Raw genomic sequence first — 23,782 nt, 5'->3', positions numbered from 1 at the left:
CAGGTGCCTCTTACCATCTGTGTTGGCTCACTGAAAGCACCTGTCCCTAAATTCCAAAAGGGCCCCTTATGAGCTGGGGTGACCCTGCCAGGAGGCAGATTTGGCCCAGAACTTTACATGTAGGTATATCCTCAAATTCACACTTCTAGAGACGCCCTGAAGACATTATGCCTACAGTTACAGAGACACCCAGGATTTAAAGCAGAAGACTGGTTCATCATTCAGCTTCCAACTGTGTTCCATTCCAAGACCATCTATCACAGGTTGTGAGGCTTTTGTGTGAATCCAGAAAAGACAGATCTAACCCTGCAACAGTAAGCAAGGTTTGGCCATCAGAGAGTGAGCCAGTTTTGAATCCACTCTCTGCCTTTGGCCAATCTGCACAATCACCCCTGGAGGCTCTGCCTATATGTCAGCTTGAAAAATAAATCTGGAAATCCTTTTGTAAGTGGAAACATTATATCTTTGGGTCTAAATTAGTTAATGCTCTACCAACTAAAAAATTCCACAATTTTCGTAATGACATTTCAGCAAATTTTTATTTTAAATACATAAGGATCACTAAATGGAAGTAGCCTGGGTCTCTCTGTCCCTGAACTCTGGGAAGCCCCAGCCAAGGAAGAGGAGGGAGGGTGGCAGGAATTGGAGCAAGGCAGGCCTGACACCTTCCACTGCAAACACTGCAGCTAACTAAGGCTGCTTGTCAGCTCTAATCATTTTTCCTGCAGGAAATGTCATTGCTTCATTGCATTGCAAGAAAATGATGTCATAGCGTGGGGCCCTGATCCATTTCCTGACTTTTAACCTGAATCTTGTACCCTTTTTTGGTACTGCACCCAGAAAAAATGAAACACATTGACTGTAAAGGCCAATGTGTCTCATTTAGGCTTCTAAGACTCCAGGGTGGGGGTAGCTTCTTCATATATATTAATGATTAACATAGAGTTTTGTTTGGGTGTCATATTCTGAATATGGCATGGGCACAGTATTTAGGAAAGTAAATGGAAAGGAAATAGTCTTCAGGATATGTCTGTATTATTTCTTGGCAGAAAACTTTCCTTTTCCTATATGGGATTTAATTAGTGGTGACAATGTTAAAATTTAATTAGGAAACCTTGCTCAGTTTTTGTTTTGTGGTGGTGGTCTTCACTGTTAAACTCTGTGTGAAAATGCGCAATGGTCCTTGATATTTAAGATTTTACATACAGCATTTGTGTCCCTATATCTTAGGACTGGTTACAACCCCAGCCTAAATGACATTATTAAGCTATTTCCTGGAATGTCAAGGGCTGAAATTGCGCTGTCAAGAACGACTCTGTTCTTTCAGGGGTTTCAGAGAACAAGGGCTCAGATTGCATTCTTGCTCTGTTATTATAAGTTTTTCCCTGGCAGGAAACCACTGGGTCCCAGAAAATTTGCATATATCCAATGAGAGTGATCTGCTGTATGGAGGTTTTCAAGATTGCATGACAACACTGTGGAAGAATCTCATATGGGGAAAGGGGATTTTTTTTTTCTTTCCCTAAGCCCCATTTTAAATAGTTTCCTTCCCACAAGCTGATGTGTCCACATTCAAAGAGTCAGAAGTAACTGAGCCTATTTTCCCGCCTTGGCATCTGTCACTAGGCCAGTAATATCAACAGCCCTACAAAACTGGAAACAGGCTGTTTAAAGTAAAGGTGCCTCATTATTTCCAATCTGTAAAGCAGACTTTTGGGGGTTATGTGACAGTGAGTATTTAGTTTTCCCAGGCAAGGGCATAACATCATGTCTACCCATCTCTTTGTCAATGCGAGAGCAAGAAATAACCCACATGTGTCTTGATATCAGATTAACAGGTTATACCTCGGATTCCAGTTAACCCAAAGCACTTAGTATTGATCTATTTCTCTTATACATCTGTTTTGGATCCTCAGAATTGTGTACCGTTTGCTGAGAACCTCTTGCAAAAGTTCAAGCAACTATTGGAGGTTTACTGGTCTAACATTTAGAGTTACAGGGGCTGGAACTCCAACTGTTGATAAAATGCTCTGGAGTGATCTTAAATCCTTTCAGAACAGAATAGGATATAAATAAGAAAGCAAAATATAAGTAAATAAATAGCTACAGTGCCTAGATCTGGCTGGGAATATTCAATTAGTACTAAATTAATTCAGACAGTTCGTTGATAAATTTGAAGTCCCTCCTTGTATAATCATCAGGCCCAGGAATAGATATTTTATTGTTGCATTAAGTGACAGATAAATGTGTGCCGATTGAAGAGCTGAACACTGGGAGGCACCTAAAGGGCTTCCAGACACCAGCAATTGCTGAAGGAGCCATGTGTCCTTCAACATGTCGCTTAGCCTCTCTGAATGTTATGCTTTTCATTTGTAAAATGAAGTTATTTAACACTGTTATGTCTAAGATGTTATGTCTAAAATTTTCTGTACTTTCAAAATAATGGACTTTATGTAGACTCATATTCAAAGGTATCTAATAAATGTGTAGAATGAATCAATATCACTAGACACTAATTTTGAGTGCTTAGGGTGCCTTAGATTTCCCTCTGTGTGCTTACCCATATGTATCATTGAATTCTCTCAGTGAGTCCAAGCATTAGCTGCACCTATCACCTCCATTTGAAATGGAGGCTATTGCCTAAAATGACAGAGGGCCAGGATCTGAATCCAGGTACTTTTCATTCCAAAGTTGCACCCACTTTCTGCTACTCTACACCCGTGCTTCTCAAACTGGGCATCAGGAGCACATGGCCGATGGTTTCCTAAAACTGATGGGAGATGGGGACCCAATCCCAGAGTCTTGGTTCTTACAAGTTCCCAGCTGATGCTGATGCTGCTGATCTTGGAGCAACATTTGAGAACAACCACACTGGGTTCTCAAGGGCTACAGATGTAGGACCAAGACACAGAGGCTATAAGAAGCAGGTCTCTGGCTAAGACAAAAAAAGACATCTTACGTTTAGAGCCACTCAGCAGCTGACTGGGGTTGCTTCTTGGGAATGGCTGAGCTGTCAGGGGCATAACAATCTTGGGACATTTAAACTAAAAGTTGGTCTAAAGTGTCTCTACTCAGGTGCCTTCTAATTAATTAAACTGTCTTAAGTGCAAAGACAAGCTGTAGAGAGGTCAGGAGGGAGAGCCATCGTCTCCTTGCAGGAGACTCTTCTCACTATGGCCACTATTCAAAATTTTGACTGTGCTTTACAGATTTAGAGTCCTTTTGGTAATGGCAATGAAGAAAGGCTGAGGAAAAGTTTCCTTAATTTGTGCAATATGAAATTACAGTTTAATGAAACATCACACAGTGAACAAGAGGAATTTAAAGAAAACATTCATTCACTGCCAATTATATTTCAGACATAATTTCAATTTTTATGTCATAGCATATAAATCAGAAAAAACAATGTTAATCAAAAAAGAGCTAACATGTACAATTTAATTTTTATTTTATAAGAACATAGAGGGAAAAATTTTAAAGATCACAAAATAATGTTTCAAAATAATGGTCACAAATATGACAAATTTAAGAGGAAACATTGCTTCAAATTTATTGTCCATTCTTTTGACCCTAGGAAGAAAAAGAAACACAATAGTGTTTATATCTACAATTTATCAAGGGAAATAGAGTGTCATTTCTGACATTTAATTTAGCCTTTTTTATGTCACAGGAACCCATTGAAGAATGACTCAAGTAACAGCATCATGGTACCACTTAAGGATTTAAGAGGAATCACCAGAAAGAACAAAATTGGTGGTACTGGGGGAATGGCAGAGAGAGATTAAAAAAAGACATATATGTGTAATAAAATACCTGGCATAAGCATGAAAGAGTCTAGAGAAACTATCACTTTTGTGGGCAAAGGCTGTCTAAGGAATGGGGATGCTCTCTGTTGACTGTGTCTTTTGGTCATTTGCAGTTTGCTTTGTCTGGTTTGGATTTGTTTGGGTTTTTTCAAAAATTACAAAAGGCTAAAGATAACGTTCTTTCTTTCTTCTTCTTCTTCTTCTTTTTTTTTTTTTTTGGCTGCACATGCAGCACGTGGAAGTTCCTGGGCCAAGGATCAAACCCACGCCACAGCAGACACCCAAGCCACTGCAGTGTTAATGCTGGATCCTTAACCCGATGCTCCACAAGAGGACTCCGAAAGGGCACTTTCTAAAATCTTTGACTAAGAGTCAAGAGTTTAAATTTGGTTATAAGTGAGGGGAAGATAGTAGACATTTCTTAAGGACTTATCAGGTACCATGCTTTTAATAGTAATAATGTCATTTCATGTTGCACTATGTGAGGTAGGTGTTATCTCCATTTTACCAAGGAGGACCCTCAGGCTCAGGGAGGTTTAGTCCTGGTTTGCTCAAAGCTACTTAGGTAATAGGTGATAGAGGAAGTTAATTACCCTCAAACAGTCTGACTTCAAAAGTACCGTATCAGGTTCTAAATGTCTCATAAATAATGTGACACGCAATAAACCACTTCAATAAACCACTGCGCCTTGGTATGGAAATTCAAATCACTTTTTCTATGTATTCCATTCCAGGGATTCTTTTTGGATTCCATAACCATAGTAAATTTCCCCATGACATGTGAATTGTTTTTAAATTTGAAATACCTCCGTTGTAGGTTTAGGGAAGATTTAACTATGGCTAGGAGGACAGAAAAAATGACCTCTTGTGTTGCAACCTGCTCCTCTGCTCTTCTAGTGACTCTCACACTCTCAGTCCCACCTTTCCTGCTCACCTTGAACAGTCCTCGTCTTCAAGGAACTCACATACTTAGAGAGGAACTGAGTACATGTGGATGTTATTGCAAAGGAGCTTGGCTGTATCCTGGGTGTGAAGGGAATTGCAGAATAATTTAAAGCAGGGGAATGATGAGTGCAGATCTGAACTTTAGAGAGCTCATTTGAGAGCCCACATGGCGGACACTTCTTCATAAAGACAGCTGGAAGCAAAGACTGAGTGAGAGAAGATGGGGGCCAAACCAGTGTTGTCACAGTTGGTACAGAGAAAAAGGAGGACATAATAGAGGAAGACTTAAGAAGTACAGTTGTCAGGATATGGTGATGGATTCAAGTGTAAAGAGTCAAGGATGACTTTAGGTCTCAGGCTTGTCCTGAGTGTCATGGGTATTGGCGATGAAGTTGGAGATACAGGAAGAAGAGCAGGTGTTGAGGACAAGGAGATGATGAACTACATTCAAATATCCTGAGTTTGATGTATCTGAGAGACATTTAGGAGAAAATAGTGAGATGTAGAGCTCATTAGAGCAAGAGAGGGGACTGGGCTATAGATGTGGATATGTGAGGCATCAGCCCCAGAGCGGTAAGTGAGTGTCACAGGTCTTGAAGTGGTGAGCAAAGCAAAGGAGCCTTCAGAGGAGACTGAGGAGGAAAAGCCATGGAGAAGGAAGAGAACCAAAGAGAATGCTGCGTGGACGTCAAGAGAGAGAGTTTTGTGGTGAAAGTGTTCAACAGTTTTAAAGGCTGTAGAGAGGTGAAGATGTGGATTGAAAAGAGTCCATTGGGCTTGGCTATCTACAGGTCATTTGTGGCTAATCTTTTCCATAGAGATTCAGTAGAAGAAAAGAAGAGACACTTTGCTAAGTAAATGGCCCATACTGAAACTGCTTTTTAGCCCATGTTATTCTGCATTAGATTTATTATAAACTCAAAGCAAGGCATCATTTATATTTGATATGTGAACAACTTGAGCCATGGAGTGTCCAGTGGCAAACTTTGGTACCTCATTGGCTAGAATCCCAGGCAGGTGTACTCTTATTTCTTCTATTAAGTTCTTACAATGGCTTTTTATTAACGATGATATGTGAAACATTATTTAGCCTAAGTGACAAGAGTGGAACTCACACATTAAATCCAATTACTCTCTCTTGCCCGTCATGGTCCAGGATCCCTTTGCATCTTCTGGGCTCCTCCCTTGTCCCCCATGCTGTTACTAAGTCCTGATGATTCTACTTCCTAAATATCTCTCAAATGTATCACTTCTCATGTCCACTATCACTACCTAACTCAGATCTTGTTATTCCTCATCTGGGCTCTTGATCCTCCTGTCCCCAGTCTCACTTCCGCCCAGTTCTCATAAGTCAGTAGAGGTTCAGAATGTTTCTTGCTCATCTTTCTGTACTTTAACATGATATCTGACACATAGTATATGCTCAATAAATGCTGAGGATCAAGTATAAATAATTAATATTGTATTTAGGGTTTGGGGTTCATAATTCTCACTCTCTCTCTTTTTTTTTTTAAAGGCCATACCTGCAGCATATGGAAATTCCCCAGCTAAGGGTAGAATCGGAGGTACAGCTGTCAGCCTACACCACAGCCACAGCAACACACTGGAACACTGGAACACAGGCTCCAAGCTCTATCTGCCAAGCTCTATCTGTGACCCATGTTGCAGCTTGCGGCAAAGCTGGATCTTTAACCCCCTGAGCAAGGCCAGGGATCAAACCTCCATCCTCATGGACACTCTGTTGGGTTCTTAACCTGCTAAGCCACAACAGGAACTCCATGAGTTCATAATTATTGATATGGGACAAGGAAAAGTCATTTCCAGTGAACAGAAAATACTCCTCTTGTCAGATAGGTACTAATTACTGTCCAGCACCTAGGAATACTATTGATTTAGCTAGCAGCTTTCTTTTACATCCAGGACACTAGGTTAGTTATATGGTATAAGAGAATAAATACACTTAAGAATGATCTTTTTTGCAAATAAAATTAAGTGGAATCATAGGTCTCAATTATATAATGCTAAGTTTTTGTTTTTAAAAAATTGTTTTAAATCGAAGTAGAATTGATTTATAACATTGTGTTAGTTTTAGGTATACAGGCAAGTGATTCCATTATATATATACATGCATATTTTTTCAGGTTACTTTCCATTATGGGTTACTATAAGATATAGAATATTGTTCCGGAGTTCCCGTAGTGGTGCAGTGGTTAACGAATCCGACTAGGAACCATGAGGTTTCGGGTTCGGTCCCTGCCCTTGCTCAGTGGGTTAAGGATCTGGCGTTGCCATGAGCTGTGGTGTAGGTTGCAGATGCGGCTCGGATCCCGCGTTGCTGTGGCTCTGGTGTAGGCTGGCGGCTACAGCTCCGATTCAACCCCTAGCCTGGGAACCTCCATATGCCGCGGGAGCGGCCCAAGAAATAGCAAAAAGACAAAAAAAAAAAAAAAAGAATATTGCTCCATGTGCTATACAATACATCCTTGTTGCTTAACTATTTTATGTGTAGTAGTTTGTATATGTTAATCATATATCCTCAATTTTCCCTTCCCCTCATTCCCCTTTAGTAACCATACATTTGTTTTCTATGCCTGTGAGTCTGCTTCTGTTTTGTTTATAGATTCATTTGTATTAATTTTTAGAGCCCACATGTAAGTGATATCATATTTGTCTTTGTCTTACTTCACTTAGTGTGATAAGCTCTAGGTCCATCCATGTCGCAGCACACGACATTTCATTGTTTTTTTATGGCTGAGTAATATATAAGACTAAGTTTTTAAAAAGACAACCATCAGTATAATTCTGGTCAGTCTTACACAACAGGTTGAACATGGAGCAAAGAAAGGTGCTTTTCCTAAAGCAGTTAAAGTAATCTGTGGATCTGTGACAGCTCTCATTGTACCTCGCTTGAGTAATGTTGCTTGCGTGTATTGCTTCTTGAACTCAAATAGTGAGGCCATGTGGTGCACCCCAGCCACACATCAGTGTGGCTTAGGGCAGGTTGAGAACCACCTATTGCTGCTGACAGTCTTCGGTTCTGAATGTTAATCTTCTCAAGGGGAATAAAGGTTTATTTCAAAATCATAGACTGAGGCAGATGTGGGAAAGGTGTTTGGAGGCTGGCAGCCAAGACCTGTGGTCTCAGAGATGTGGAAGCTTAAGCCCATGGTGACTGATGTATGTCCGTGGTGACTGATGTGTGCGAGGTGAACCGCTGCCTTCTCCATAGTCCCCTCTGGGTCTGTCTGAGAGGGGACGTGTCATGGTGTCACTTTTCACCCTGCACAGCCCCCTTGTGTTTCACCTACATCACTTCCTCTGTTTCTCTCCCTTCTTTCACAGAGGGAATGAATTCAGGCAATCAATAATAGCTGTCAAGTATTCTTCTCTTGAATTTATACAATTTAAAGTATCCCACCAACATGTTACATTTCCAAATGGTTTTGTACTCACAGATTAGTGCCACTCAGTCATTCTGAAATATTCACTGGTATAAATTCAGTTTTCTTTGTTGAAAACTGAATTTATGTGACTATAGAGAATGGAGGCTTCTGATTTTTACACAAGTTTCTGCCCTTTTGTGAAACAAAAATTTCTTCTTTGTTTTAAATCTATTTCTAATTTTTTAAAATATAACATTTAAAATTTGTTTAAAAATATCTTCATAGTAATAACATTTTAGATTAAGAGTAAAGATTAAGGGGGAAAAAAACCCTCTAGGATATTTTATATTAAAAGATTTAAATGGGAATTCCTGTTGTGGTGCAACAGAAATGAATCCATGAGGATACAGGTTTGATCCCTGGCTTCACTCAGTGGGTCGACAATCTGGCATTGCTATGAGCTGTGGTGCAGGTTGCAGATGTGGCTTGGATCCTGCGTTGCTGTGGTTGTGGTGTAGGCCAGCAGCTGTAGCTCTGATTTGACCCCTAGCCTAGGAACTTCCATGTGCCGTGGGTAAGGCTCTAAAAAGCAAAAAATTAAAAAAAAATTTTTTTAATTAAAAAAATAAAAGATTAAGTTGACTCTATGTCAGAAGGAAAACATGCTTAAATTCACAATAATTTATAAAGTGAAAATTGGCAAAAAGTAGTTCTCAGGTTACTAGCCCCTTCCCATCTATTGCTCCTTTTTTGACAAAGTATCAAGTTTATTTTAATACATTACAATGGATACTTTGGTATCATTTCCTCTCTTAGTAAGTTGCTATCACTCTGGGCATGGTCTCACTGATTAAATAGAAGGAAAATATCCTGGAAAAAATAGCTTCTATTTCTAAAATATGAGTTAATATTTTGTTTGTGAGAAACCTAAGAAGAATTGTCCAGGAAAAGAATGACTATGCAGAATCACTTGGAGTATGTAAAACTAGAGCTACACCACCTAAGAGGTGTGGTCCAGGAGTGAAGAGCCTGACCTCCAGGCCCTGGGAGAACTGGAGAGAATCCTGACCCCACGTGGCTGCCTCAACGTCCTCATCTGTGAAATGGGGACTGTGAGTGAAATTTGGAGCTTCATGAGGAATAAAGTAGGCAAAGCACCAGACAAATAGTAACTACCCAATAAATAGCACCTACAATTACTCTTTAATTACCCGGTTTTATGTCACCACTATTATTAGAGAAAATGATGAGATAAAAGGAATAGTAATGCTCTTTTTCTAGATTCTGATTTTCCTGTGGATTAATTTGAGGAAACTACATAGTTGTGTCTGTGGGGAAGAAATACAGGAGATTCTTACTGTTGCATGATTCTGCTTGAGTTTTGCTTGGATCTACCCAAGGGGATTAGTTCCCAGCAGCACCAGAAAGATCTTGCTGTAGCCCAACATGGGACCTCAGACATTTAGGATAAGAGTCATGGATGAAATTGTTTCAAAACACATTTCTATTGCTAATGATGCCGAGTACATCTGTTGGAAGATTTGGAACCAGTATAATGCTGTTAGTTGGTCTCTTGTTTGGAGAAAAGGATCCTCTACTGATAAATAATATGTTCCCATCTTTTGAGCTGTATTTAAAGGGTTTACCTACATCTTTTATGGCAAATATTTCTCAATTCATTGAAAAAAAAAAACCGCATTGTATCACATGATAAGGGCAAAATATTTTCTTTCCCCCTTTCATTAAAACAAAACAAAACAAAACAAAACAAACAAACAAACAAAAAAAACCCCAAACATAACAATGAATAATGAAAGGAAAACAAACCAAGCCATTCCATTCCATGGAGGAGGGGCAGAGTAGCTGCAGGGGACAGCTGCAGCGCGTCTGGCGTCCCAATTCTTTCCTTTCTCATCACTTTATTACTTACTGGACCAAGAATGTAGACAATTTCAGCTATGGTTGTTTTGCATTTTAGTTTCTCAACTTAATTCTGTGTTGGGCTCATTTGCCTCCTGCACTGAGTCCTAAGACAATAAGGGTCACTTCAGCGTGTTATAAGGAATCACACAAGCAGGGGGCTCTTACTCCTTTCCCAGCTCCACACCTTCCCACGAGGCCCTTAAAATTGGGAAGGGCTCACTGTCTCATTCAGCCCAGGCTGCTATCACACTTAATAGACCACATGGCTTAAACAACAGACGTTTTTGTTGGAGGCTGAAAGTCCAAGATCAAGGTGCCAGGAAATTCAGGGTCTGGAGGGAGCACACTTCCTAGTTTGTGGACAGCCACATTCTTGCTGTCTACTATCGTGGAGGAGAGAGAGAGAAAGTTCTGGTCTCTTCATCTTCTCATCAGGGCACTAACCCCATCACAGGGGCTCTGCCATCAAGACCCCATTTAACTAAATCTAATTACCTCCCAAAGGCTCCACCTCTTAATACCATCATGGTGGGGGTTAGGACTTTTATGTAGGACCTGGGGGCGATACATTCAGCCCATAGCACTGACTCTATGCTCTTGTGATTGTCAAAAATCATTAAATCTTTCATGCCTCTTTCAAGCATTTCTTACCCTGATTTTAGTTGGCTACGACTGCATGCTCATACACCATCACACTGTGATGCTATTAACGTTTGTGTCCCCTCTCCCAAATCCAGAGTTGAACCCCTAATCCCCACTGTGATGATATTTGGAAGTAGGTCGTCTGAGAGGTGATAAACTTTAGATAAGCTTGTGAGGGCAGGCCTGCATCATGGGATTAGTGTCCTTAAAAGAAGAGGAGACATGGAGTTTCCTGGTGACTTAGTGGTTAAGGATCTGGTGTTGTCACTGCTGTGGCTCAGGTCACTGCTGTGGTGAGGGTTCTGTCCCTGGCCAGGAAGAATAGGAGACAGAGAGATGGCTCTGCTCTCTAGGAGCAAGCCCAGGAAAGGTCATGTGAGCACACAGTGAGAAGGCAGCCATCCACAAGCCACGAAGAAAGACCTCATCAAAAACCAACCATACTGGCATTTTGATCTTGGCCTTCCAGTCTCTGGGACTGTGAGAACTAAATATGTGTGTTAAGCCACTCAGTCTGTGGCATTTTGTTATAGTAGCTCTTGAGCTGACTGGGACACAAGATGACTTCAATTCTACTAAACTGAGCAGGTGCAGGGAGGAAGAAATAACAAATGTGGTGATTCCTAAGGGGGTGTTTGATTCATTTCTTAAAACATGTTTTTGAACTTAGAGGAAGAAACCTTTAGAAGTGAATATTTTCTATCATAATATTAACTATTACATAGGAATCTGAAAAAAATTGATTTTGTTCTGCAAAACAATACAACTACAATTTACCCCAAATCTTCTTTCAAACCATCATTTTTTTTTCCTTTTAAACACATTTTTGCTGCTCTTGAGTTTCCTGCTATGTGCTATATTTAACATGAGAAGTTTAATTTTGAAGCAGATGCTTAAAAGTGTAGCTTTTAAAAGCATTTTCAGTGTCTTGTTTATATGTAAAAAGTGTGAATCAGCAGCATATTTCACAATATTGTTATAGTTTTAAATAAAATTTAAAAATATTACTTACCCCTTTAATCATGTAGGGAATCTAATGACATAACTACACAGAGGTTCATTAAATATAGAATCATTTTGTAGAATTCTGTATCCCCATAAATGATCCACCTTTCCTTCCAAGAAAGTTGTGTGTTTTCTAGAATTTTGATAAATAATCCATTTATTTCATAGATGCAATTGTGCCTGATAAAACTGAGATTCTTCCTGGTATCCAAGGTTTGTTCGGGCTGCACATGCTCCTTTTAGGCTCAGGTCATCAGTGGTGTATTTATTCATGCAGAACATCATACCCCATTATGTCAGCCTCTCATCCTCACTCATGAAACAATATCTCCCACCTCTGTAGATGAAGTGGTGTCAGGGCACCCAGAATGTTCACCAAAGACATGCTTATTAAATTTATCTAGAACTCTCACCAAAACTAGTGCTACATTTCATGCAGATGGGAAAACAGATTCTGTCCAGAAGTTACACCAAGTGAATCTGATGCTAGTAAGAAAAATTTCATCAGAATCTCCTGGGGGCATGGTTTAAAAATGCACATTCCCTGCCTCCAACCCAGGAGCTTCTGGAAGGGATCCAGAAATCTCATTTCGCAAGAACCCTGAGGGATTTTTCTGATGTCACCGATTCCCTTTGAGGAACATGTTTAGTTGTGCCGGGTCTCATACCTAGCTAGAAACCATGCACTAAGAAACTGTTTTCAGCAAGATGGGCCAAGACAAAACCCTGAGCTTAGTTTCTCTCTCTTCAGGCACTTTAGGTTGCTTCACTGTTGGGTTTCCATGGGGCTGGCTTACCAAGCTCAGCATATATATTTTTTCATTCTTTTCTCCCTTTCCTCCACCTTATGTTAAATCTCAATGTCATAGGGGTGGTGTCCGAGATGACAGCTAGATGTCTGATTAGTTAACCATGCTGAGGTGTTACAGCTGTCAACTAACTCTTTAATATGTGGTTCTCCTTAGCATACGTTCCTTTTAACAAATGGCTCTAGAAAGTTAGGACATTCACCACAGGGGAGAAATCCCAAATACTAAACTCCTACAGACCCTGGCAGTAGAGTGGGGGAGGTGATTTTGGCCTGCTTGCCTCATCTCTTGGCGGGCTCCTTGTAAAATCAACTCTGTTCCTAAGATTGTACCGGATTTCCTTTGCAGATTTATGTAGAAGTTGAAGAGGACAGACTGACCACAAAAGGCATTGAGAATGCCAAATTCTTGTCTTCCAGCTTTACTGGTTGGTGTTGATAGGATGAAACTGGAAAAACATTTGGCTAACATAACCTAAATTCACTTGACCCTAACTTGTATTATAAAGGCAGTATGAATTTGCACTGGGAAAGATCTTTTTTTCAGAGGGAGGCTGTTCAACCCACAAAGGAGGAACCCAGTGTCAACCCTAGGAACTTGGAATCAGAAATCACTTGTGCTGTTCTCCCAGTGACTCTGCTCTAATCCCCGTGGAGGCCAGAACCTTGTATCTTAATGGTCTGGCAGGGGAGGAGTGGATGCAAGGTGGGTTACCATATGGCCCAGGATAAATCTGGCCTGATTAAGAGAAACAGATCTGGGTTCTGAATCTGGCCTTACAACTCATTAGCTGTGTGATCTTGGGCAAATTATATAAAGTCTGTAGCCTCTGTTTACTATCTGTAAAGTGGGAAGTTCACTAACACATGGTAAATATTCAGCTCATATTTCTATTGCTATCATGTCATTAATATTATTTTTTTATTTTTTAATCTTTAAATTTTTTTTTCTTAATTTTAAGGACCTGTGGCATGTAGAAGTTCCCAGGCTAGGGGCTGAATCAGAGCTGCAGCTGCCAGCCTATGCCACAGCCACAGCAATGCCAGATCTGAGTTGCATCTGCAACCTACACTGCAGTTCACGGCAACACCAAATCCTTAACCCACTGAGTGGGGCCAGGGATCGAACCTGCAACCTCATGGATACTAGTTGGGTTTGTTAACACTGAGCCATAACAGGAACTCCTTCATTAATATTATTATCAGCCCTTTTGGAAAAAGTTAGAAGCTAAACTCATGTTGATGTATATCAGCCTGTTGGCTGGGATAGAAGTAGAAAGAGTGGGAGAATTTTGGTTATACAAGATACAAGAGTAAACAAGAAAGAGATAAGGTATTAATATGCCAGACTTTCCATTTTAGCATTTAGGATGTAACAAGAACTGGCTCCCCCTTTCTGGAAACTTACATTTATGTGTCCATTCCAGAGAAGTCTTGCAGAAAGCTTGAAGAACATGGTCAGGGACACACAGAGCATGGCAGAGCTCAGGCACAAGTCTAAGGCTTGAAGTGTCAGATGGTACTCTTCATAGTGTGGTGGGTCTACACAAACTGATGGGAATTTTGCATACGGAAAAGGAAAGGCAACTGCATAACCAAGGTAATTGGTCCCTGCAATCCCCAAAAATGAGTAGAAGCAATATGGGCCAAGGAGAGCAGATTCCAAGGCCACTGCAAAATGAAGGGCACATCCCATAATGCTCAGAATCACAAAGGTGAAACCAGCTTTCCACTGAAAATAAAGCAGAAACAAACAAACTGTTACTTTGGGAACTAGCTCTTTCAGAAGCAAAATGAGGAAAGAAAAAGATGCTGAGTATTAATCTTTCCTTCTGGGAAATGAAGAAGAAATAGGTTACAGTCTTCTCCTTAGGCCTCTTATTCTCCTCTTGAACCTTCACTATGGGAGAATGACATGTCAACAAATTGGGACAAAAATAAAATCAACTCCAGTCAACATTTATTTACTTATCTTCTATCACGTATGTGTTGAGAACCAGTCTAGAGTGGGAAAAGCAAAGAGGAGTAGACAGAATCCCTGCCTTACCCTGGACCTTGTTGTTCAGAGTGTGGTCTATGGTCCAGGAGCACTGACTTCCCATAGGAGCTTATTCAAAATATAGACTCTCAGGCCTCCCTTAGAGCCACTGAATCAAAATCTACCAGATGATTCACATACACATTAACGTTAGAGCAGCACTGCTGTGGCCATGAGAAGAGGAGCCATAATCAGATCAAGGTAGTCTTTCTGTACCATGGGATTTACTTGGCTCTTTCCTGTTGAAATTTGGGGACACTAACACTGGTTCTGTCCTCTCCCAACTACAATAATTGATTGCAATAATCACAGGAACTTGTAGAAAACGTTTGGAGGAAGTATCAGATAAAAAATATTCATTTAAGAGAGTTTCCACTGTGGTGCAGAGGGTTAAGGATTTGGCATTGCAGCAGCTGTGGTGTAGGTCACAGCTGCAGCCCTGATTTGATCCCTGGCTTCAGAACTCCCATGTGCTGTGGGTGCAGCTGAAAAAGAAAAAAAAAATTACTCCTTTAAGACATGGTTTGTTACTGAAATCCGTCATAGTAAGGCATCTGTTAGACAGAATTCAATTACAATTGGAAATCACAGTCTCTGTGTTCCATCCTGAACTAGTAGAGATTTGACCTTCAAATGTATTCTACTGCTCTACTCAATGTCTTTATATTTACCAGATATCTCTGGGTCCACTCTTTGTGAGCCAACAGCAGGAGTACACCAGTTGTGATAGCCTGTGAAAGGAAAGTGGAAAAACAACATCCATGAGAGAAAGTACCTCTGGAAAGTCTTCAATCTGTTTCATAGTTTGACAACTTTATCATGAACTAGAAGGAATAGTAAATGGCTAAATGGATTTATGGCTCTGATCGCCTCTTCATCCATGATGACAATTAGGAAAAGAAGCCATCAGTGTCACACAGACATGATTCATTCAAGCTCATTTTTTGATTTTCTATGTTGCCTTTGCCATCACAATCATAACCTTTTACTACTGTAAGATGTCACTGCAATAACAGCTTGGCTTTATAACCCTTGCCATATGGTTTATTTTGATTAACTGTCTATTGTTCATCTTTCTCACACGTTACAAAAATTACAAATGGGAGGAATCAGAATGGAAACATGACACAGAACCCCAAAACCCTCCAGGCAGCAGTATGTCTTTTATTATTTGCTTTCTTTTGAGATTCTGCAGCCTCAGCCTCTTGGTGGAATACAAATTCATGGTCCCTGTTTCTTAAGTGACAACGATAATCATTAGAACGAATGCATGATGGGCATTTGTTGTTCTGGAGGCAGTGGTGTATAGCTTTTCAAAAGAGATTTCTTTATAGTCTCTGATGCAGAAAAAGACTCCAAATGCAGAATGAAAATAGTTCAACAAAGGAGGGAATGGTGTCACTGGAATTGAGAAACAGATAATGAAAACAAAAACAAAAACAAAAACAAAAACCCTGGGCTCATCTTTGATTTGGCACTGGATCTGATGGAGACCTTTGTGGTCACTGAGTCTGGAAATTGCTTATTCCCAACCCATAAATCATTTGTTCCCGGTCAAGGAATGTTTTGAGGTTGAGAGAGAAAACCAGGAAGAGATGTGCCTGAAATTAGATATAGAATGAGAACAGGGCTAAAAATAGTCATGATTTAAATTTTTGACAGAGAAATAAACATGACTGGATGTATAATATCAACAAATTTAAGAAGAAAAAAAATCAGAGATTTTACCAATATAGTTTTGCGGGATACTGGTTTTTGTAGCTCTGGGTCTGGCATAGTTATTGTTTTGAGACCTAGCTTTTCATTTTCCTGGCATATTCTATTTTCAATATTGGATTTAGAGAATTTGAGAGCAAGGGGAAAAAGCACACACATGTACACTCACACAAAACTTCTCATGTAGTTAAGCCTGAAATTTCAGGCTTGGCATCACCATACCATAATACTCCCATGGATAAAAACAGAACCATCTGTAGTCAAAAGAGGTTGGCTTGATTCTGCAAGAGGAAAGTTTCCAAGGGACCCTATGGAGGTTGAGCCAGCATAAATAGTACAACAAAACAGGAAAATTGTTAAGAGAAACTGTAGCAGTGATGCTGAGCCTGGGGCCAGTCTGCTTTCAGAGGCAAAGTGCTCAACTGACACGTCACTGCTCTGTGAGAGAGAAACACTAAAGCAACTGAGATAAAAAGCAAAGGAGTTTAAGTCCAAGTAGATAGCTGACGTTATCAAACACTGAGATTCTAGGTTGCCTTAACTACTTTGGCACAAACTGTTTCTTTCCTTTCAAAAGTTGAAAAATCCTGCAGAATTGCAGTTGCCTGGTATTTCTGTTGTAGCTGCCAGCTTGAATTTTGCTTTGTTTACACAAAACTTTGAAAAAGATCTTTCATAAGGTAGGCTAGCCTATAAATGCAGCTCAGTAACTTGTTAAATTCACCCTGAGGATGGTGGCTCAGGGGCCAAGCACACCCCTCTTTAGGGTGCACTGCCATATGTGGGAGACAGAGTGGGGGTGTTTCCCCAGGAGTCACAGGCTTTTCCTTTTTCTTTCTTTCATTTTACTTTTATTTTATTTTATTTTGTCTTTTAAGGGCAGTGTCCACGACATATGGAGGATCCCAGGCTAGGGGTCCAATTGGAGCCATAGCCACTAGCCTATGCCACAGCCACAGCAATGTAGATCTGAGCCACGTCTTCAACCTACACCATAGCTCACAGCAACACAGATCCATAACCCACTGAGTGAGGCCAGGGATCGAACCTGCATCCTCATGGATACTATTCGGGTTTGTTAACCACTGAGTCACGACGGGAACTCCTCATTTTATTTTTAGATAAGGAAGGGGGAAAGAATAAAAATGAAAGAGTTTGGAGGGTAGAGAAGAGAAGTCAAGTGGGAAAAGGAAATGTGGGATGGTCTGAGAGGTGAAGCGTTGGGCAGAGCAGGGCAGTCTGGTTGTGAGGACAGGAGGCTGTGCTTGGGGAGGGCGATAGCAGAGGGGAGGCTCAGCCCTGCCCAGTCCTCCTTCAGCTTCTCTTGACAGGCTATTGGCTTGCTCGTTCCAGGGACATCACTTGGGTTTTGCAAAATTGTTGCTAATAGTCTGCATGCTAATTGTGAACCTTCCCACTAAATCTTTAAATTGCCCTGCTAAGGATTCCGTTCCCAGAAGCAGATTAATTGAAAGAAGCAGAGAGCAGTCACAATAGAAATAGAAACTTTTGGAGTAATCATTGTAATATGGACTAGTTTATTCACTTACAGACATCTATTTTGGGTCTATTTCGAACATGGGATGTGACAGGCACTGTTCCACTGGAATAATGATAATAATGTTTAACATTTATTGAGCACTTACTCTATGCCAGGCATTAAACCAAACACTGTACATGTGTTAACTCATTTCATTCTTATAATGAATGACCTGAGGATGTAAGTCTTCCCCTATTTTTTAAATGAGGCACAGAGAAGCTAAATAAGATAAACAAGCTCACCAAGCAATAATTATACAAATAATGGCTCCAACTCTCAATGGAATGTATGGTCCAGATGTGAAATGAATGCCATATAAGAATGTCCACAAAATTAGGCAAGAGTGAGTGCTTTCTGTGTGAGAAGAGCTCAGTGACAAGATACCACTATTGGGTGGGGGGTGGGGATAGTTACTGATGAAGACACAATTGGGGAAACAGGACAGATTTGAAGGGTGGATGTGATTTCAGTGGGAGGTGGTGGAGGGAAGGGCAGTTGAAGCAGCTAGAACAACAGGGCAGTCAAGCTTGGGGACCAGTGAGAGAGGAGCCTGGTCTTGAAAGCCACATGAGGCCAGGCTGAGGAGGACCTCAAAAATCCAGGCTAACATATCTGAACTTTGGACAATAGAGCAACATGAAAAGGTTTTGAGGAGGGGGCTAGATTGACACAGCAGAAGTTTAGAAAGATGGACTTGCTGTTGCATGCATGTTGGGTTGGAATGGAATGAGGCCGAAGGGCTCTGTGGGACCTTGGTCTTAAAGCTTTTTTATTTTTATTTTTACAAAACCTATACCCACAGTAAGAAATATATTTTGCATCATGACTGTTATAAATATTTTATGTCTAACCAAAATAATAACTTTATTATGTGTGATACACTCTAATATTCTCTTTTCTGTTCTATTCTATTCCATTCATTCATGCTTTACATGCTGCTAGTTACCCTATAGGCTGATTTTATAACAAACTAATGCATAGATTCCCACAGTCTGGTTATCAAAGTTATCAAGGCGTAAAACCTGGGTGGAGGTGGGGTGGGAAGTGGTAAGGGATGGGGTGCAGGATGGGTAGGAAGAAGAAGAAATGCATAGGGGCACTCCTGGTAAGAAAAATAAAAGCAACTCACTGGACAGGATGAGGTGGGAGTGGGGCTGAGGTGGGCTGGTTTAGGGCATTGCTGACATAAGCATGGCCCCAAGGACGAGTAGCATCTCATCCTTTGAGAACTTGTCAGACATGCAGAATCTCAGCCTCACCCTAGACTCATTGAATCAGAGCCGCATATTAATAAGATTCCTGGGTGATTTATATGCACATTTCAGTTTGAGAAACACTAGAGGAAAAGACAGAGTCAAAATTCACTCCAGGGTTTGAAATTGGGTTCGTAGACTGGGAAGTCAGGAGCAAAAAATAATTGTTTTTAGTGGTAAGAGGATTGCATTTTTGGACAAGTTCAGCTTCAAGGAGCTTAGGATATCTAAGTGGAAAATTGACCATCAGCTGGTTGGAAATCACAGGACTTGTTGAAGCCATAAGAGACTTGAGCAATGGTGCAGTCAAGTCCCTTCTCTAATGGATGAGGAAACTGGGATTTGCATGGGTGAGTCTAGCCCTACCTATCTTGAAGGTACCCGTCTCCCAGTGGGGTTCTGAGAGCAGCACTGCTGCTGAGCACCGAGTCACTGGACCCTCTAGGCTTTAGCTCCTGTATTGAAACTCACTATACTTCAGTCTCTTCTTCAGAGCTTGATATACAGGTCAGGTTTTCCAGGATTAAATCAGAGCTCAGTTCTTAAGGCACTATGATCTCCTTGCCGCATACTTTCTAGCAGCTGATGCCTTTAAATAACCTAGTTCAGAAATCCTAGGAAAACTGCTCATCATGTGGCTGTCAGAATTGAGCTAGGAGAGTGCGAGGACGAATATTTGTGAAGAATTTAGAAAGCCTTGAATGAAAGGCACCGAACAAATACAAAGCAAGGGCCACCTCTCAAACTCTATCTCTTCCAATATCAAAAGAGATATGGAGTCATTTTCAAAAGAAAATATGATCGAAACTTACAAATTATCTTTCCACCAGAGGAAGACACTTTGCAGACAAGCTGAGAAGTGATTGTCAGGGAAGGTTGTGGGATGAGTCAGAGACCTTTTGAAGTTGACCCTGATCAGACAGAGCTGTGGTTCACTAGGAAACTCAACTAGCAGAAAAAAAATCATGTTGTTCCAAATATAGACATTATTGAAGGGGTACACATTCCTATTGCTTTCCTTCTCATGAGGATTTTTTCCTGCCTTAGTATAAATACAAGCTTGACCTTTAGTCTTTGCCACCCAATCAGAGTTCAACTGTATAAGGAATTCCGTACTATCAGAATGGGATTCACCACTTATTCAATAATATTTATCAAGCAATATTTATTGAATACTTAGCATGTTACTTACTCACTCAGTTTCAAGTGCTGGAGATATAGCAGTGAACAAAATAGAAAAAAAGTCCTGCCTTTTTATAATCGACTCTTGGGGGAAAGGGGACAAAACAATAAATAAGTCAATTATATTCTACATCGGATGGTGTTAAGGGCTCAGGGGGAAAAACAGAGCAGGGTATGAGAGATTGAGATTGAAGTTTGCAATTTTAAATAGGGTAATGAGGGAAGGCATCAGCGAGAAAGTGACATTTGCTCCAAGAACTGAAGAAAGTTCGGGAACTGGTGTATGAGAAGAAGCTTCAGGCAAAGATCTGCCAGTGCAAAGGCCCCAAGACAGAAACACACCTTGCCATGTTTGAAAACAACAGGGAGCCAGTGTGATGGGAAAGAAATGAGCAAATGGAAGAGTGGTAGGAGATGAGGTCCAGGAGGTAACAGGATAGGGCACCCAGCAGACAGCCAGGGAATGGAATGGGAGAGACAGGCAGGTGGCAAGGGATTAGGAACAAAGGGTTTGGACAGAGACCAGGGCATAAATGAAATCCATGGTATTAACCAGCATTTGTGTGGGGCTTTAAAATTGGCAAACGTCTTTATTATACAATCTTTGTTCAAAGTGTACAAATTGTACAGAATGATCTCTCGGAGCATCTTCAGGTAGACCGTTTCACATGGGTTCTCTTTACCTGTGAATTTCCCCATTCTATAGGTAAAGGCAATGAGGCACTGGCAGAATGAGGGCCCTACTCTTGACCACATACGAAGAATGTCAAAGATGAGACTTGAACACAGGCCTACCTTTCACATCCTAACTGACTTTACCTCCCCAGGCTGTCACTCTCAGAATTAAAAAGCCACCAATGCACTCTGTGCTGGAGACATGTTGTATCTTTGCTCTAGGCCTAATGAGTCAAACAGACCTGTGGTAAAGAACAAGCATATATTCAATAATTCGTGATCCTAAGCAAATCACTATTATCTGTTGACTCTATTATGATAGACCCTGCAGGGATAGGCAAAGAATGATAAGAAATGGATACAGGGTTGGGCTATAATCATGGTTTTGTTAAATGTTGGGTCAGTTGTCAAGTCAGAATTTTTAAAAAATCAGGATTCATGTCACATGGAAGGTGAGGTATAGTTTTGTGAAACTTCTGTTACACAGATCTTGTTATATGTGTATATCAATATCTATTACCTCAAGAGAAATATATAGATGTATTTATGTATGTTCCAGGTCCTGATGTAAAATACTTTTCTTACATGGGGTCGCCAACAAAAAGTTTGGACACTGTTTGTATAAATGTAACTGCCACCTCTTCATGCTATGTTAATAAACATTTCTTTGACTGACTGGGGTTTGAGGTAGGTGTTGGGGAAAAGGAAAAGTTCAAGACTTGGGTGGTGGTTGTAAAAGAATGCATTAAATAAAGAAAAGGAAAATACCATCAAATGGTTTCCACATTCAGTTCCACGTTCCTACCCTCCTGCTTTCCTCCATCTGCATAACACCACCTGCACTAGACCGAGTTCATTTTACATTAAGGCCTTGTTTTATTCTCTATGGTAACTTGAGCAGGTAGTAGGCTATCAATACCTATTTATTTAATAAATTAACTGCAATTATATTCTTAGGGTCTTGCTTTTAGATGGCATCCCAGTTAAAGTTTTTTGTTTTTTGTTTTTTGTTTTTGCTTTTTAAGGCCACACCTGCAGTATATGGAGATTCCCAGGCTAGGGGTCGAATTGGAGCTACAGCTACCAGCCTACATCACAGCCACAGCAACGCCAGATCCGAGCTGTGCCTGCTCGGATACTATACTACAGCTCACGGCAACACCGGATCCTTAACCCACTGAGTGAGGCCAGGGATCGAACCTGCAACTTCATGGTTCCCAGTTGGATTTGTTTCCTCTGTACCATGACGGGAACTCCAAAGTTTGCTTTTTTAAAGACTTTAAACACTGCCCCTCCGGAGAGCGGCTACATTTTAATAGAAAACTCCTTAAGATCAAAAAGCTTCAAAATCAAATTATTTTACATTCCAGTAGTGATTGTTAGGAAGCCCAGGAAACAATGGGAGAAGGTTTGATGGGTCTTCGGGCCTCTATAACTCCCCTTCAATTGTACTACCACAGCAGCCACCTACTCCTAAGGCCAGGTGTGTTTGTTTCTTTGACCCAGGGAACTGGGGAACTGGTGTCATCGTTCCTCTGTGTGATCATTCAACGGGCAGATATTGAACATTTATGTAGTGCCCACATGTATTTGGTACATGTGAAGTCTGAAGTTAGTGAAGTCCATCCCAGAACTTTTTAAATTAAGTTCAGTTCAAACAGTTGTGCGCAAAGAAAAAGATGGGAGAACTAAGATTTTGGGCTTGCCAACCTCTTAATCATGTAAATACACCTCAGTGTTTCTAGTAAAAGTGTTAGTCTGAAAATCGCTTTCATTTGTTCTCATTTGATAATTATTTTCATGGTTTATAGTTTTTCTCAAAATTCAAATTACTGAAGATTGATTCCAATTTCTCAGGATGTCAAGGTGAGATCAACTTTTTAAGAATTTCTTGAACAGCATTTTATTACAGTATACATGATATACTGTATATTAAATGATATTAAAAAACCCTATATTTAAAAGATAATTAATAGAAAACAATGTTCTAAGGTTTTTGATTTTCTGCAGAACTTTGATGTCAATGTTGTTGGAAAACTTAAAAAGAACATGTTATTCTGGTCCCTCTTCCCCCTTCTTTCCTTCATTTCTTCAATATAGGTAATAAAAGATTTTCTCCTACCAAGGCTCCATCCCAGATGGGGCAGGCAATCCAGACACTCCATCCTGTGAACCAAGGCTTGTAGGAAAAGACTGGGAAGAAAGCAATAACTCCAGAGAGTACACTGAGAGCCCCCAGAGTGATGAGAATCTGGCCAGCAGCCTGGTATAAGCCCTGCATTTTCTTCTGTGACTTGGGCCCTAGGTCTCAAAGATGTTTTGTTACCAAAACATGAGAGTATGTCAGGCTTCATAAACACAAGTTTCTTAGAGACGGTAGCCAAGACACACGTGGACTGTTGATCTGCTTGGAAACAAGATTATACTGGTTTTTAGTGAAATAATAATAAAATGTAGTGAAATAATCCTCAACATAAATTGGACACAATAAATTCTTATACCAATTTACTTCACAGAGAGAGAGAGAGCGCGAACTCATTCCTCATTTGGGGTAACCGCCTTCATTCCCTTCATTCTGCCCTGTCGTGGGGAGTGACCACTTCCTGGCTTAATCAGATTCAAAGGCTTGCTGACTGAGCTAATTGTTTCTCTACTCAACCTGCCTGGTGGTTCCAGCATAAAGCCAACATCCTTTGTGCACAATAGATCCACATTCCCAGCACAATTTCCCACAAAACAAAGTAAAAATAAGCACTCTGATTACTTTTCGTTACATTTAATTTAAATGATTTAAAGCAAAAACAAGGCCTCTCCCCTGCTCCCCTTCAAAGTGTAATTCTACTACAATTATTTCTGACTTTTTGAC

At 40.5% G+C, this 23,782-nt stretch overlaps 1 protein-coding gene across 1 annotated transcript; it reads right to left on the bottom strand.

The window, feature by feature from the left end:
• Positions 1 to 3,261: 3,261 nt before the first annotated feature.
• TMEM212 (transmembrane protein 212) lies at positions 3,262 to 23,240 on the bottom strand. The gene is made up of 4 exons (XM_003132532.4): positions 23,039 to 23,240; positions 15,222 to 15,281; positions 13,921 to 14,244; positions 3,262 to 3,570 (listed from the first exon to the last, which is right to left on the bottom strand). Exons 1-4 carry the CDS (start codon positions 23,195 to 23,197, stop codon positions 3,550 to 3,552), a joined length of 564 nt encoding a protein of 187 aa, XP_003132580.1. The 5' UTR covers positions 23,198 to 23,240; the 3' UTR covers positions 3,262 to 3,549.
• Positions 23,241 to 23,782: the final 542 nt, after the last annotated feature.

The sequence above is a fragment of the Sus scrofa genome, chromosome 13, assembly GCF_054392235.1.
Source record: "Sus scrofa isolate SSC_HxYL_T2T_F1_AM1 chromosome 13, Sscrofa_HxYL_maternal_Yorkshire_Landrace_v2.0, whole genome shotgun sequence".
Taxonomy (NCBI): domain Eukaryota; kingdom Metazoa; phylum Chordata; class Mammalia; order Artiodactyla; family Suidae; genus Sus; species Sus scrofa.
This window is presented reverse-complemented; position numbering and strand designations above follow the sequence as displayed.